Source organism: Scophthalmus maximus, chromosome 13, assembly GCF_022379125.1.
Source record: "Scophthalmus maximus strain ysfricsl-2021 chromosome 13, ASM2237912v1, whole genome shotgun sequence".
In the NCBI taxonomy this organism is placed as follows: domain Eukaryota; kingdom Metazoa; phylum Chordata; class Actinopteri; order Pleuronectiformes; family Scophthalmidae; genus Scophthalmus; species Scophthalmus maximus.
In genome coordinates, this window is record NC_061527.1 from 15,143,927 (window position 1) to 15,157,565 (window position 13,639).

Here is a 13,639-nt window from a genome sequence, read left to right on the forward strand (position 1 = left end):
ATAATTAACATTGTTACACCACCGTGACACTTCATGACATGAGCCCCCACATTGTGATATTAAATGGATTTCCACATCTGTGATGGCTGGTACTTTTCACACAGCACGACCTCCTCCCAACATTAATGTAAAGTAAAGCCAATGCCAACAGAACTCAAGCATTTAATGACAATTCTCCTTCATGCAGGACCGACTCTCCCAAAGATGAATGTATATCACATTTAAAAAACATGGGAACCATATCCTTTCATATCAAACACCCAGCGGTGAGTGGCTGAAATCAGAGACTTTACGGAACAATAATGTGATGATGTCTGTTTTTGTAGGCCTCATCTCATTAGATCCACGACCTAATCCTCTTTGTGTTTGGTGGTGCTGCGTAAGGCCTCCATCGGAGCCTGTCAACATGGTGAGGAGAGCTTGATCTCTGCCGTTGGTTTCCATTACAAGGTCTTTTCCTTTTTTTTTTATAGATGGCCCCTTTAGCAACTTGGGTTGGCATGTTTAAGTTGTTTCTCTGGAGTTTTTGAGCTTCTTCACAGTCCCCAAATTCCACAAGAAGGTTTAACTGCCACCATGAAGTATGTGTCTAAACATGTTGTTCTAATTTGACCTTGAACAAAATGTGTGCCAGTAATGTGCTTTTTCTTTCCTTTCTTTTTTTATGATTTGACTTCATGGGACAAGACATCGTAGTATCACTGATCCCGTTGAATATCGGCTGCTGCTTGTGGGACTTTGCAGTGCACACTACAGATAATATCAGCACATATTATATCAATGACACAAATTCAGCTTCATCTCGTCTGCAGTGCATCAGCACATCGCGAGTAGTGAGGAGTAGATCAGCTGATGGAAGGACAGACAGAGGACCCAAAACCTACTTGTGCTTTTTGATCAACAACATCAAATTGTGTTTGTGTCGAGGGCTTTAACTATTTAATTTATTTTATTATTTTCAAGCAACCAGTGCTATTGGCTCAGAATAAGAATTAAAGATAAAAGTGGATTATTCAAATATATTTCCAGGGCTCTTTGTTCTTTGCATGAATCATGGAAAAACAAAACCGGATTAACTTTGACTCCCAGAAAAAGGGCCTTTAAGTTGAACGTGTTGTGCAACTCTCCTGGAGGGTTAAGTTTTTAAAAATCGAACTTCATTGATAGCAGATAATAAAGACTAACAATGATACGGTTTGGACCGGACCAGAGGCAGCGCAGGGGGCTGGGGGCTGGGGGCTGCCCCCCTGTGAGCAAGAGGGTGAATGATTTCTCCTCAGTGATTCAGAGCTGGGACAAAGTTTCAGCTCCGCCCCCCCCCGACTCCAGCCAATCGCGTTTGAATATTCAAATGAGCCCCGAACATAAAGATGACTTGGCGCTGCGTCTGTGACAGACCTCAAGAAGAAAGTCCAGTCCGCTCCGCGTCGTGACCGGTGATCTCTCCCTGTCGGTGCTCACCAGACCCATTGGATTTACCACCGGGGAACCTTTCGACCCAGGACACTTTATTTTTTTAAGAACATTTTAATTATAATATGGGAAAAGAAAATATCCGTTTTGTGACACTTTGGATAATTTTGGGAAACACCATAGCAACTTTCTCCACCACCCCTGGAGCCACAACTGTGTTTGGTAAGACCCGACGACCTGTGTGGCGGGAGGTGATGATGGTGATGATGATGATGATGATACTGGTGGTGATGATGATGATGATGCTGATTAATGACCGTGAATAACCCCGCGACCCGCCTCCGGTCTGCAGGTCTGCAGGTCTGCATCCCCTTCCCCGCCATGTGTGCGTGAAGGAAAGGCCCTTTTGTCTGCAGGGGGACACAATCCACTGTGAGAACCCGAGGATTTGAGATCGGAGTACAATCACATTGTTCATCATCATCATCACTGCAGCATAAAACGTATTAGAGGAAATCAGCTCGTTTTAATGACATTCGTCCACTTAGAAGCACATGACTCCGGCGGGCCTTTTGGATTTCTCCACAATTCTGTCCATTGCACCGGACTCCATGAAAGAATGCGATCGGTTTTAGAGGCGCACTTATAAACATAGTTTAATATTCGTATCTCGACTTTAAGAAACCAAAGTCCCCTTCAGTCACACACTTCTGCTGGTTGAAACGCAGGGCAGACAAAAGGGGGCGACACTGCCATGTTCCATGTGTCAGTGTTGCTGCCGGTCCCGTCACACTGGGGAGATTAGTGCTCAGCAAGTTTTTCATGATTTGCATAAAAAAAAAAGAGGCTGTTTTTGTTTGGTTGAAAGTTGTATGTGTTTCTGCAAATACTTGATTTTCAAAAATATCAACTGTGTTATTGTTGTATGGATGCATATGATTTAAAAAATGTACCTTTTCCCTGACTCACAACACTCCTCTGCATTTCTGGCATGCCACAACAATCTAATGATCTATCTCTTTGTTTGTTTGTTTGTTTGTGTGCGTGTTGCAACAGTAAACACCACAGTCTCCACTACTCCCCTGCCGACCACTGCTGAATGGATCACAGACTTCACTGACATTGTGTCCAAGTTCTCCCTGCGCACAGCGGACATCCCCGATGACGACATGTGCTACATCTTTGCCGGCAGGCCGGAAACCATCGAAGAGTGTAAATTCAACGCATCGACGCAGTCCTTCGTCGTGATACATGGCTGGACGGTATGTCACCCAGCAGACACTACTATGGATCGGTACTTTACATAAGCGTGAAGTGAAGTAAACAGAGGCCGAGTTCTGCCAGTACAAAGTTGAAACAACCAACTCACTGATAATATTTACTAATCCAAGTCCAAAGTGATGTAACCTGACAATCCGACTGAATTTCACTATTTGACCCACGTGCTGAACATCCATTCAGCAAACTGATTTAAATGTAATATCTTCAAAAAACCAAAAAAGAACAACCACAGAAGGGGGAGCAGTGCAAACAGTCTATGCATCTCCTGCTATAATGTGATTTAGAGCCAGTCATTCCACAAGATCTGCACCTAATGACACCCTGCTCTCCAACCACAGGACACAGAACGAGGCCGAAGGCCAGAAAAAAAATCACGCCATACTGCAGCTGACCATGGAAATGTGTGTGACAACGTGTGTGTGTTTTTCCTATAGGTAACAGGGATGTTTGAGAGCTGGGTGCCCAAGCTGGTGTCTGCGCTGTACGAGCGGGAGCCCACTGCCAACGTGATCGTGGTGGACTGGTTGACCCGCGCCAACCAGCACTACCCGACCTCTGCAGCTTACACCAAACTGGTGGGCCGCGACGTCGCCAAGTTCGTAACCTGGATACAAGTGAGTGTTCTCACTGAACAGCTGGCTACCAGCTGGAACACATTTCCTACGCCGTCGTTGTTGACAAGTGGATTTGGCCTAAACAAATTATCGCCATGTTCACTTTTAGGCTGCCAGCAAAGAAATTACAGCGGCTGGGGAATCTGTAGCCGATGAGATATATTTATCTTTTTTAATGCGGATATACCTTCCTACAGGTTAGGATCTTAAACGCCCTATAAAGGCCTTTTTATGGCCGTGTCTGGCGCTCACAGCACAAGAACCACTCTCCTTTGTTTGTCCTTTGTTTTCATGACTTCCAAGTTCAGAACTTGCCAAGTTTAGCAAGAGAATACAATTATACCAAATAATCTGGTCTTGGATAATGTCCCAGACTCTCACTGCTCTAGACCTCAACAGAGTGCTGCAGATTTTTGCCAGTTACAACCCACTCAAGGTTTTAATTCCTTTAGCAAGTCTGCGGCATTAACTTTAAAGCGGTTGTAAGGCACGTCAACTCATCGGGCCGTTCATCCATCTCCTCCCTTTCAGAAAGAGCTGCAGTTGCCCTGGGACAAGATTCATCTGCTGGGATACAGTCTGGGAGCACACGTGGCCGGGGTAGCTGGAGACCTCACCAACCATAAAATCAGCAGGATCACAGGTGAGATGAGAACGTGAACTCAGTCAGTGGATCGTCATTACATCACATGCCAATAAACAGTACAAAAACATATATACATTTAAGTATGAATGTGTGAACAAGAAATACACAAATGTTGGCTGTGGGTTCAATGTGGCTGTCTAAATCAGAAGATCTTTCAAGGTGAATTATGCCTCTATTACAGCAGTGTGTCACCTCCTCTTTACAAATGATTCAATCCAACAATGACCATTCGTAGTGTCTTTAAATATCTAAATTTACTCTCGATGGCAATGGTTGCAAACTGTGTTGTATGTGTGCATGCTACGAGTTAGTGGGTCCAAATCCAGCTTTTTAAATCTCTCTGACCTGCTTAGAATAATGGTTTGTTCATTGTGAGAGCAGCAGCCCATTAAGAGCTCGCAGTCACTGCTCCACATTGTTCTGTGTTCGGAGAAAGAGGCCGAATGGAACACACACACAGAGGGTTTGATGTACAGTTTTATGTACATGTTCTGCTTTTTGTGTCCTCGTCCAGGACCTCTTTCATCAGTGTGGCCACGATGAGTCAAAACACATTCTCCACTCTCCCTTTTCTACCCAGGTATGGATCCAGCCGGTCCCACCTTCGAGCATGCAGATGACCAGAGCACCTTGTCCCGGGATGACGCCCAGTTTGTGGACGTCCTGCACACCAACACCCGGGGCTCCCCGGATCGCAGCATCGGCATCCAGAGGCCCGTGGGCCACATCGACATTTACCCCAATGGAGGCACCTTCCAGCCGGGCTGCGACATCCAGAATACCTTGCTGGGTATTGCATTGGAAGGAATCAAGGGCCTTCAAAGTATGTACCACAAAACCTCCCTGCTTGGGGTTTTAATTCATACATTTCAAATGCTGTGGATTGTTAGCATTCATCCACATACTCGGCAACTTGAATTTATACCTTCACGTGTGATTATTAAAGTGTCAACATGACACAAGTGTATAGGAGCCAGAGTTAAATTTAGGGAGACCCTGTTGCTCCAGCTGCTCAGACCTGTTGGTACCAATCTTCTCCACCTCCCCTGTGTGACACACTGCAGCATAAATACACATCTCTGGCCACATTTAGGTGAAGGATTGTAACAAAGGTGTTGTAAATCATCAATATAGGGTCTTGATGTTTACATGGTGTCATCATACACTCTTGAAAAGCTTTCAGGGGTTACCATTAAAATATGTTTTCCTCTAACAGCTACAGATTCACAGGATGTTACACCCATGTTCTGTTAAACGTAAAAGCATTGTCTTTTTTCTTGGTTCACTCTCATAGCTGTTGCGAAGTGCTTTAACTGAGCAAGGAAGAACTTGCTAAATGCCATCTGGGTTGGCATTTAGTCCATGCTGACATTTTTCATGTTGCGTGACGTAACCTGGGAAAACATGAAGCGCTTATGTAGTTTCTTTGCTCTGCGTGCGTTGCAGATATGGACCAGCTCATCAAATGCTCCCACGAACGCTCTATCCACCTGTTCATCGACTCTCTGCTGAACACCCAGCAGCAGAGCATGGCGTACCGCTGCAACTCCAAGGAGGCCTTCAACAAGGGACTGTGCCTCAACTGCAGGAAGAATCGCTGCAACAAGCTCGGCTACAACATCAACAAGGTCCGCACCACCCGCAGCACCAAGATGTTCCTCAAAACACGGGATATGATGCCATACAAAGGTAAATACTAAGAAAAAAAAAAGATATGCACCTTAAAGGAATATGGTTAATGTCGTAGATGTGGATGGAAATGTTTAGGTTCTGTATTGTGTACAATCGATTGAATCAACGTAGAAAATAAATCTGTCTGGATTTATCTACTTCACTGAGGATTAGTGAGAGTTGAGTTCATTGATGCACATACGTGAGTATCAGTAATCCTCAGTGTATGAGCTAATGTTACAAATAGATTACACGGGGAAACTAACTCATCACGCAATCAAGTGTCCAACACTAGCGAGCACTCAGAAGGTCACATGAAGCGGAGGTCACGGGTATTTTAGTGGCCGGGGCTGCGCTGAGGTAACGCGACACGCCATTGCATGTGATATAGCAGCAATGGAAAAGTTTATTTATGATTGTTGTCAACCGTATTGTTGTTGCACAGTGGAATGATGTTGATGTTTTATGGCTTAGCGTGTTTGGTACACACTTGTGTAGTAATATATGTATGGTGCATACAAGCAGCGTTTGAGCAGTTGCAAGACGGCTAATCTGTTTACTTATGGTTTTCAAGCCATTTGCTAAACTCATTGTCGATTGGTGACCTGTCACACAACATTTCCAGCATTTCATCTTCACAAATTTGGGAGTTGTTTTAGACACTTGAATTTTTACTGGCATCTTGCTATGCATTGTTGTCACTTTTAAACCTGCCAGGGGATCATGTGTCACGGCCCCCACATCATCGCTGGTAACTTTAGATGAGACCTGTGGCGCACAAAACTGTTACAAAGATCAAAGACGTCCTTGTCTGAGAATAATAACTAATAATCAATCTTGATTAATAGTGGATATTATTGGTTTGTGATAATGTATATATAACAACAACAACTACAACAACACTAATACTACTAATAATAGTAAAATTAATTAAGCATGGCAGTTGCCAAGGATTCAAAACTTTGAATCATTCGTCACAGTCACGTGAAGACAGAGAAAGAAACTAAACTGAACTGTAAAACTGACCCTCGGCAAACCGCCTGTTTTCCTCCCGTCCCAGTTTTCCATTACCAAGTGAAGATGCATTTCTTCAGTAAGGATCCGCTGAGCTTTACCGAGCAGCCACTGAAGATTTCTCTGTATGGAACCAACGCAGAGAAGGAGGACATTCCCTTTGTTATGTACGTACATCAAACAGTAAAATATCATACACCTGTATGCTGACACACACTCACACACCTTTACTGTTTTCCGTGGAGGGGACTTTTCAATCTGAGAAGCTGACCTTTGAACGTTGCTCCTGCTTTCACCCTGCAGGCCTGTCCTGAATGGCAACACCACTCTGTCGTTCCTCATCACCACTGACGTTGCCATCGGAGACTTGATGATCGTGAAGCTGCGCTGGGAGAAGGACTCAATCATCAGCTGGTCCGACTTCTGGGGCAGCAGCAGGTTCCACATCCGGAAATTGCGCGTCAAATCTGGGGAGACCCAGTCCAAGTAAGCTTTCAGCAACAACAACAACAGACTTGGTATAATTTTTTGGGATGAAATCTGAAACAACTGTTTCCCTGTGTGACTTCAGGGTGATCTTTAGTCCGAAGGAAGGAGAGTTTTCCTACCTTGTCAGGGGAGGAGAAGATTCAGTCTTTGTCAAGTCGAGAGAAGACACCGTGAGCCGTAAAGATAAATTGTAAGTCAAGAAATATCTTCCTTCATAATGTATTATCAGAGGCTGAAGTTCTTCTGTTCACTGTTTGTCTGTTGTTGTTTTCTAGGTTGCAGAAGCTGAAAACGCAGGGCAGTCTCTTTGGGCAGAACGACGCTTGAAGTTGGACTTGACCACGCACCCACTTCGTGCACATTATCCATCTCTACATAGACAGCCAAAGATGGACAGCACACGGCGACTCTCTAGACCCTTTGCAAGAAACTGGACATATATAGTGACTCATGCTTCTTTCTGTTTTTCCCCAACCCCCAGTGCAACCAACACAACCTCATCCACTGTGCTGGAAATCAATCTGCCCTCTCTGCTGTTGAAAAACGTTTCTTTGTGATGATGTGCTCACTGTTGTTTTTTTTACAAATCACACTTTGAGAAGCTTTCGCTGCATATCTTTGTAATCATTTGTTTATGATTTTATAGCCTACATGTACTGTTCTTACTGATTTTAATGTAATTTGAAACCCTGAACTGGTGTGTCTTCTTTGCTTTTGTGAACTCATAATATTGTTAATGTAAAAATGATCCAGTGTGACAAATGCAATTTAGGCACTTTTTCTTTTGTTGTTTGTTTGTTTTTTGCAAAATTATCACTTTGGCCCTAATTTTTGTCCTTACCTTACCACTAATCTCCAACAATCAACAGGGACCAAAGAAATATCTACTGTCTACTGATCAGAAAATCACAGTGGTCATTGTACATACCTTTTTTATTCAGTATTTTATATATACATATATATACATATATATAGAGCGATTTTTGCAAATGTCATTTGATTGCATTTTGGTTATTGTGTCACAGGTCACTTTAAAAGGCTCTTAGTCCCCTCCAGCTATGTTTGATGCTTAGGTCATTGAGAGTACGGTCCAGCACAGACATGCATTCTTACGTTTTGATCATTTTATAAATTAAAAAGAACAAAGGTCACTTTTAATGATCCAGGAATGGCTAAGTGCTCCTGAAACTGAATGAATGGGTCAATAGTGTCTCACCTCATTGACAAAACTCAAGACTACAACATGCCCTTATGTTTGAAAGGTCAAACATTACAAAATTAAAAATTAAAATTGCAAGCCTTTGTAATTTGTGATGGACGGGCCTACATGATAGCCACAATACATCTCAAGAATACTTCATATTGTATTTATTGAATGTACATTTATATATTTGTATATTAAGCTGTAATATATGTTTGGCAGGCTTCCTGTGTTTTTATAAATGAAGCATTTTGTGATTTTATGCAAAAGGATTTTGGAACGATCAATCCAATTCGTCTCCATGCAAGCTGTTGAGTGCATTTATCTTTTGGACTGAAATGCAGTGCACTGTATAAAGAAAGAGCCTGGGATGATTTAATAAAGAGATAAACCACATAATTAAATCTTCCAGACTGCTCAAGTTGCTTGTATATAGTAATTATATGATTAACTTGTCAAAAGATTGTGCACCTGTCTTGGAATTAAAGTTGCCACTCACCATCTCATGGATGAGAAACATATGTAGTGATCACATTAAAACGTGGCCAAGAACATGTCGGTGTAATCAGGTTTAAAATAGCTCATATACTTGCAAGATAGTGGCACACTCGGTTCTAGCAGCTTTTCCTGATCCGTGTGTTTTGTATTACCTGCACCTTGATCTGTGGGGCAGGGCATTTCACTCAGATTTATTCTGTAAATTGTGTTATGGAAGTGACAAATAAATAAATCTGAATCTGGAGTACCTGGAGAAAACCCACGCAGGCTCAGGGAGAACATGCAACATGCTCCACACAGAAAGGCCCCAGCCAGCCTTCAGGTTCAAACCACTGTACCACTGAGCTGCCACCAACCTAATGTAAGAATAGAAATTCAAAATTAGTTTGAATGCTCTAAAGTACAGTATAACCAAAAGCAGGATGTATTTAAGCTGTCAAAGTTGACTGTGGTACAAGCATTGCCTCCCTAAAAAGTAGTGTTAGGCAGCGTTTCCTAATGTCAATTCCATATAGGCCCTAAAATGAGTAGTTGTCTGTCTCAAGGACAGCTGTGGAGACACTGATAGTCAACCTGGCCCAGTCCCCAAAAGCAGTTACCATTGAAACCAAGGTTGGTCGAGGGGGTGAACAGTCATAACACTGGTGCCCAGTAGTTGGGCTCCACAGGAAAGACCGTTTCCCTTGAGAAAGTATTGCATGAAATATAAAACATGACTTAGGTGAATGTGGTTTAATGATTGGGATTTAGGAGCCAATAGAAATCGTCACATTTACTGAATACCATGAAGAATATGTTCACATGGAAATGTGGTATGTTTTGTATGAGTTCAAATACGCCTAGACCTTCGGAACTAGTTGGCGATAGTGTCAATGCATTTTTGCCAGTGTCATCTTGTTTTTGTTTTGGAGCCAGACACAGGAGCAGGGGTGGGTCTGACTGACATCTTAAATAATACGTGCCCACCTACACTTGCAACCATGCACCGACTGTACGGTACCTGTCAATCATGCTGTATCCATGCTCCAATGTAAACAGGGCTTCCTCATAGGCTTCATTTTCCGGATGCGGTGACTACATCCATTTTTACATCCATTCCATGAATGCATGAACACATTCTGTTTTTAAACTAACAGAGGATTGTATATGGCTACAACAATTGTTAGACTATTGTTAGTGCTGCTACTGCTGATGTGCTACTTTCACTACAGTGTTGACACTACACAGGGAACCCAGTCATCAAAGTCTTTGTCTCCAGTGCCACTAATGGTCAAAAGCCCTACGGTGTGTCTTTAATAAGATTGTTATTGATATTATGTGGCTGCGCTACTTTTCCCCCAGGGCTTACAACTGCATTTACAGTTCTGCTCCTCAAACACAAACGTCATCGCAGAACGGTCGACATCTGAAGCCACTTACAGCCCACATCCATTGTGATATGATGGTATTGGATCAAAACAGTAAGTCATCACTTAGCCAGCTTTGTAAAAAATTCAAAACACATTGCGTAACGCTAAACCAATTCACAGTATGACTGAGAGAAAAAAACAAACATGTACTTTGCTTCCTTGAATTTGTGGACTAGTTCTTCTGAGAGAGATTCCCACTGTGGATTTCTAGAAAAGGCATTGAGCAACATTTGGGATCTGGACGCAGAATTGTAAAATTGTATGAGGAGTAAGTCACACTGTAATTCTTTTATTCTTAATCATTCTAGATTGTTGACACTTGAAAGGCCGATCTTCCCCTCAGAGGACAGCTTTTTAAGTGGTTTCCAAAATTGGGATACTGAAGAAATATTTACACATTTTGACTTATTTTTCTTCAAATCAAAAAGATATAAAAAGTTACATTAAAAAACAAAAAAAACATCCCATAGTTATATTTCTGCTGCCTGTAATGATCACAAATCATCATTTAACAATGTTCACATTCAAACCCATCGTTTTATATGACTACCAGATGCATTTTAAGTGTAATTCTTCACATACATGCTATGCACTATTCGTGTACTACATATATTACTGTAGCATTCCACTAGTAGACACACCACAGATCTCAGACCTTATAGACCTTCTGGATCTGCGTTCCGTGAATGAAAACATGGCGACACGGGCGGAGGTTTGCCGTTGGCTACTTCTGAGATCATCGCAGAAATAGACATTGTGGATTGAGGATTTCTGAAAAGATCGCTGAAATTATCTGTGTGGAAAAAATGATCAGAGTTTAGAGAATTGTTACAGTGAGGAACCGATACAACTATGAACAACTCTCTCACTGGTCAATGTGGAAATATTCCCTCATGACTGTGTGTTGGTGGACAAATGTTGTTGAGGCCACAAAAATGACTTTTAAAACCTGTTCAGTAACCAGTGTAGTGTATGTATGTATGACAAAATATTATGGAGTAGTTTCTGCATGTCCAATTCCTCTGCTGGGACTATAGCAACCCTCCGCTGTGGAGGTCTGACTCACTCAGCTCCTCATCAGCTCCTCACCAGGAGTCTTTCCCCAGCAGAGACGAGAACACAAGGGTCTGAACTGCCGCAGCAGGATCTAGGAAAACAAATGCAGTCACTGCTTTTCAAGGAAAAAGTTGTCACATACATTCATAGAACAGTAAAAGCTGATCGGCTGAAGCCAGCTGGGCTGCCGTGGGAGCAACATCTGGTGTGTGTTCAGAGGAGGAAGAGGAAGACACCGTCTCTGATAGTAAGATCAACACTGAATTAAACAGCCTTACAGCTTTCTTGGTTGGTAGAACGAATGCATCAATTCATCAATCATCAATTCATGATTTTGATAAACTATGATGGGCAGAGAAAATTATCCAAATTTTATAACAAAGCTAAATACAGGACTCTTTTTCTTAGGCCATGAAAAGTTGAAATTTGGCAAAACAGTAAAATAAATAAATAAAGACAGCTGCTCATCTGACATATACGAAGAAACTTTTTTTATTTCTACAACAGGGCTCTTATTTAAAATCTGCTCTTTAAAAAGTTTGTAAATATTAATGTTATACTGCACATTTATAACTCAATTAAAATCTGTTAAAGTCCATTTTCCTCTATACTGTACACACTGTATGGCTCGTTTTTGTAAAATGCCCTCAGTCCTACCTGAGGTGTCATTTGTAAAATTGTAAAACAGGACTGATGACTTAGCCGTTTAGGGTTAGTTTGGCTGGTCAATGATTTGTCAATCAAGCAATCAATTTGGGAACACAGATTGTGCCTTTAAAAATGTTAAGTCAAGAGATAAATTGTAAGTAATACATATTTACACTAATCCTCACAGTTACTGGTCATTCGTTATGACGTCAGTGGTTCGCCCAATGGCCAATTGACCTTCAGAGCAACACGCTTGTTACGGCCTGTTCAACTCAGGCTCATTGGTCTCTCGCCCAGTTTGTCTTGGCATCAAATGCCCCAGGTTGGGAAACAAATCAGTCAGAGGCAGCCAACTACTCTTGCCTAAATATTAGCACAATCTCCAGCTGGAATGTAACAGCATTTTTACCCAGTTGTTGAGTGACATGATATAAGATAAGACAAGATGAACCTTTATTGATCCCATGTAGGGGAAATTAAAATATAATGTTCTTATGGTTAAAACTTTTGTAGCAAGGGAAACCAAGGACTTGCTGGAAAGTGAGTGTGTGATTGCCAATGACGTTGCCAGTCAAGAGCTTTCCTGATCGCTGATTTGAATTCAAACAGTACAAATGTTTCTTTTTAATTATTTGATGCAATGCTCTTTTAAGAGAAGATGACCGTAAAACACAACATGCTAAGAATACTACTACTTAAAACAAAGGTTTGTTTCTGCTCTCTGTTGCCATGACAACAACAGGCGGATTCATCCCCAAGAGGCTCCATTTATGTCCAGCCAAGCTGCCTGTGTCCTGGAATGTCAGGGAGAGTCAGCCATGTAGGTGACCGGTGAGAGAGAGAGAGAGAGAAACACACACACACACACACACACACACACACACACACACACACACACACACACACACACACACACACACACACACACACACACACACACACACACACACACACACACACACACACACACACACACACACACACACACACACACACACACACACACACACACACTCCGTCTGTGCACCTCAGCTCAGCTCTTCTCTCAAACACACATGACCTGCGTCAACGGACTGCTTCCAGCAAAGTGACTGTAAATACTGTCAACAGATTACACCTTGGGTCTCAAAAGTTCATCAGTGATTACAGTCTGAATCTGACTGGTAGGTTAAAGTAAGGAAAATACATTTGCCTCAACTTTTCAAATTAGTTTTTAGCTTGACTTTGTATTTGCATTTGACCCTATATTGTAAGGCACATAATCTTTTTAGACAAAACTTGTAATACATGATGAAGTTTAAATTGATACATTTTTATTTGGAAGACACAGCGGTGAATTTTCTGTAGAGTTTATTTTAATGGATTCCTCTGCATCATTGTCCACGTGCAAAAAGAGACTTAGAGACATTTGATTTAGAATGAAAATTAGCTGCCTAAAAGAATTCGGTTTCTCTAACAGTTTGATAAGAAATATGGCATGCATTCCTCTGTCACTGTATTTTGTTTGTAGCTAAAACGTTCATATTGGCTCTTCAACACTAACATATAAACTGGGATTTGGTATGTTTCGTATTTTATCTTAGTATATTTTTGGGGTGTTTTTTATATATAGGCCTACAATCACGGGTTTCTACCTCACTCCACTCATACTTTTACATCTTATTCATATACTTTTGAATTTATATTGTGTGAAATAAAC

The 13,639-nt window shown here is 41.8% G+C and overlaps 1 protein-coding gene across 1 annotated transcript; it reads left to right on the forward strand.

Annotated features, from left to right (window-relative positions):
- Positions 1-1,378: 1,378 nt before the first annotated feature.
- On the forward strand, positions 1,379-8,733 carry lpl (lipoprotein lipase). Its single transcript, XM_035648263.2, has 10 exons — positions 1,379-1,635; positions 2,470-2,675; positions 3,129-3,308; positions 3,840-3,951; positions 4,535-4,777; positions 5,401-5,643; positions 6,686-6,806; positions 6,943-7,125; positions 7,211-7,318; positions 7,404-8,733. Exons 1-10 carry the CDS (start codon positions 1,539-1,541, stop codon positions 7,453-7,455), a joined length of 1,545 nt encoding a protein of 514 aa, XP_035504156.1. The 5' UTR covers positions 1,379-1,538; the 3' UTR covers positions 7,456-8,733.
- Positions 8,734-13,639: the final 4,906 nt, after the last annotated feature.

Excerpts from the sequence above, each read along its gene's own strand:
- lpl (XM_035648263.2), top strand. The coding sequence starts at position 1,539 with ATGGGAAAAGAAAATATCCGTTTTGTGACACTTTGGATAATTTTGGGA. Across the intron at positions 3,309-3,839 it reads AGTTCGTAACCTGGATACAA|AAAGAGCTGCAGTTGCCCTG; the intron begins GTGAGTGTTCTC and ends CCTCCCTTTCAG. Across the intron at positions 7,126-7,210 it reads TCTGGGGAGACCCAGTCCAA|GGTGATCTTTAGTCCGAAGG; the intron begins GTAAGCTTTCAG and ends GTGTGACTTCAG.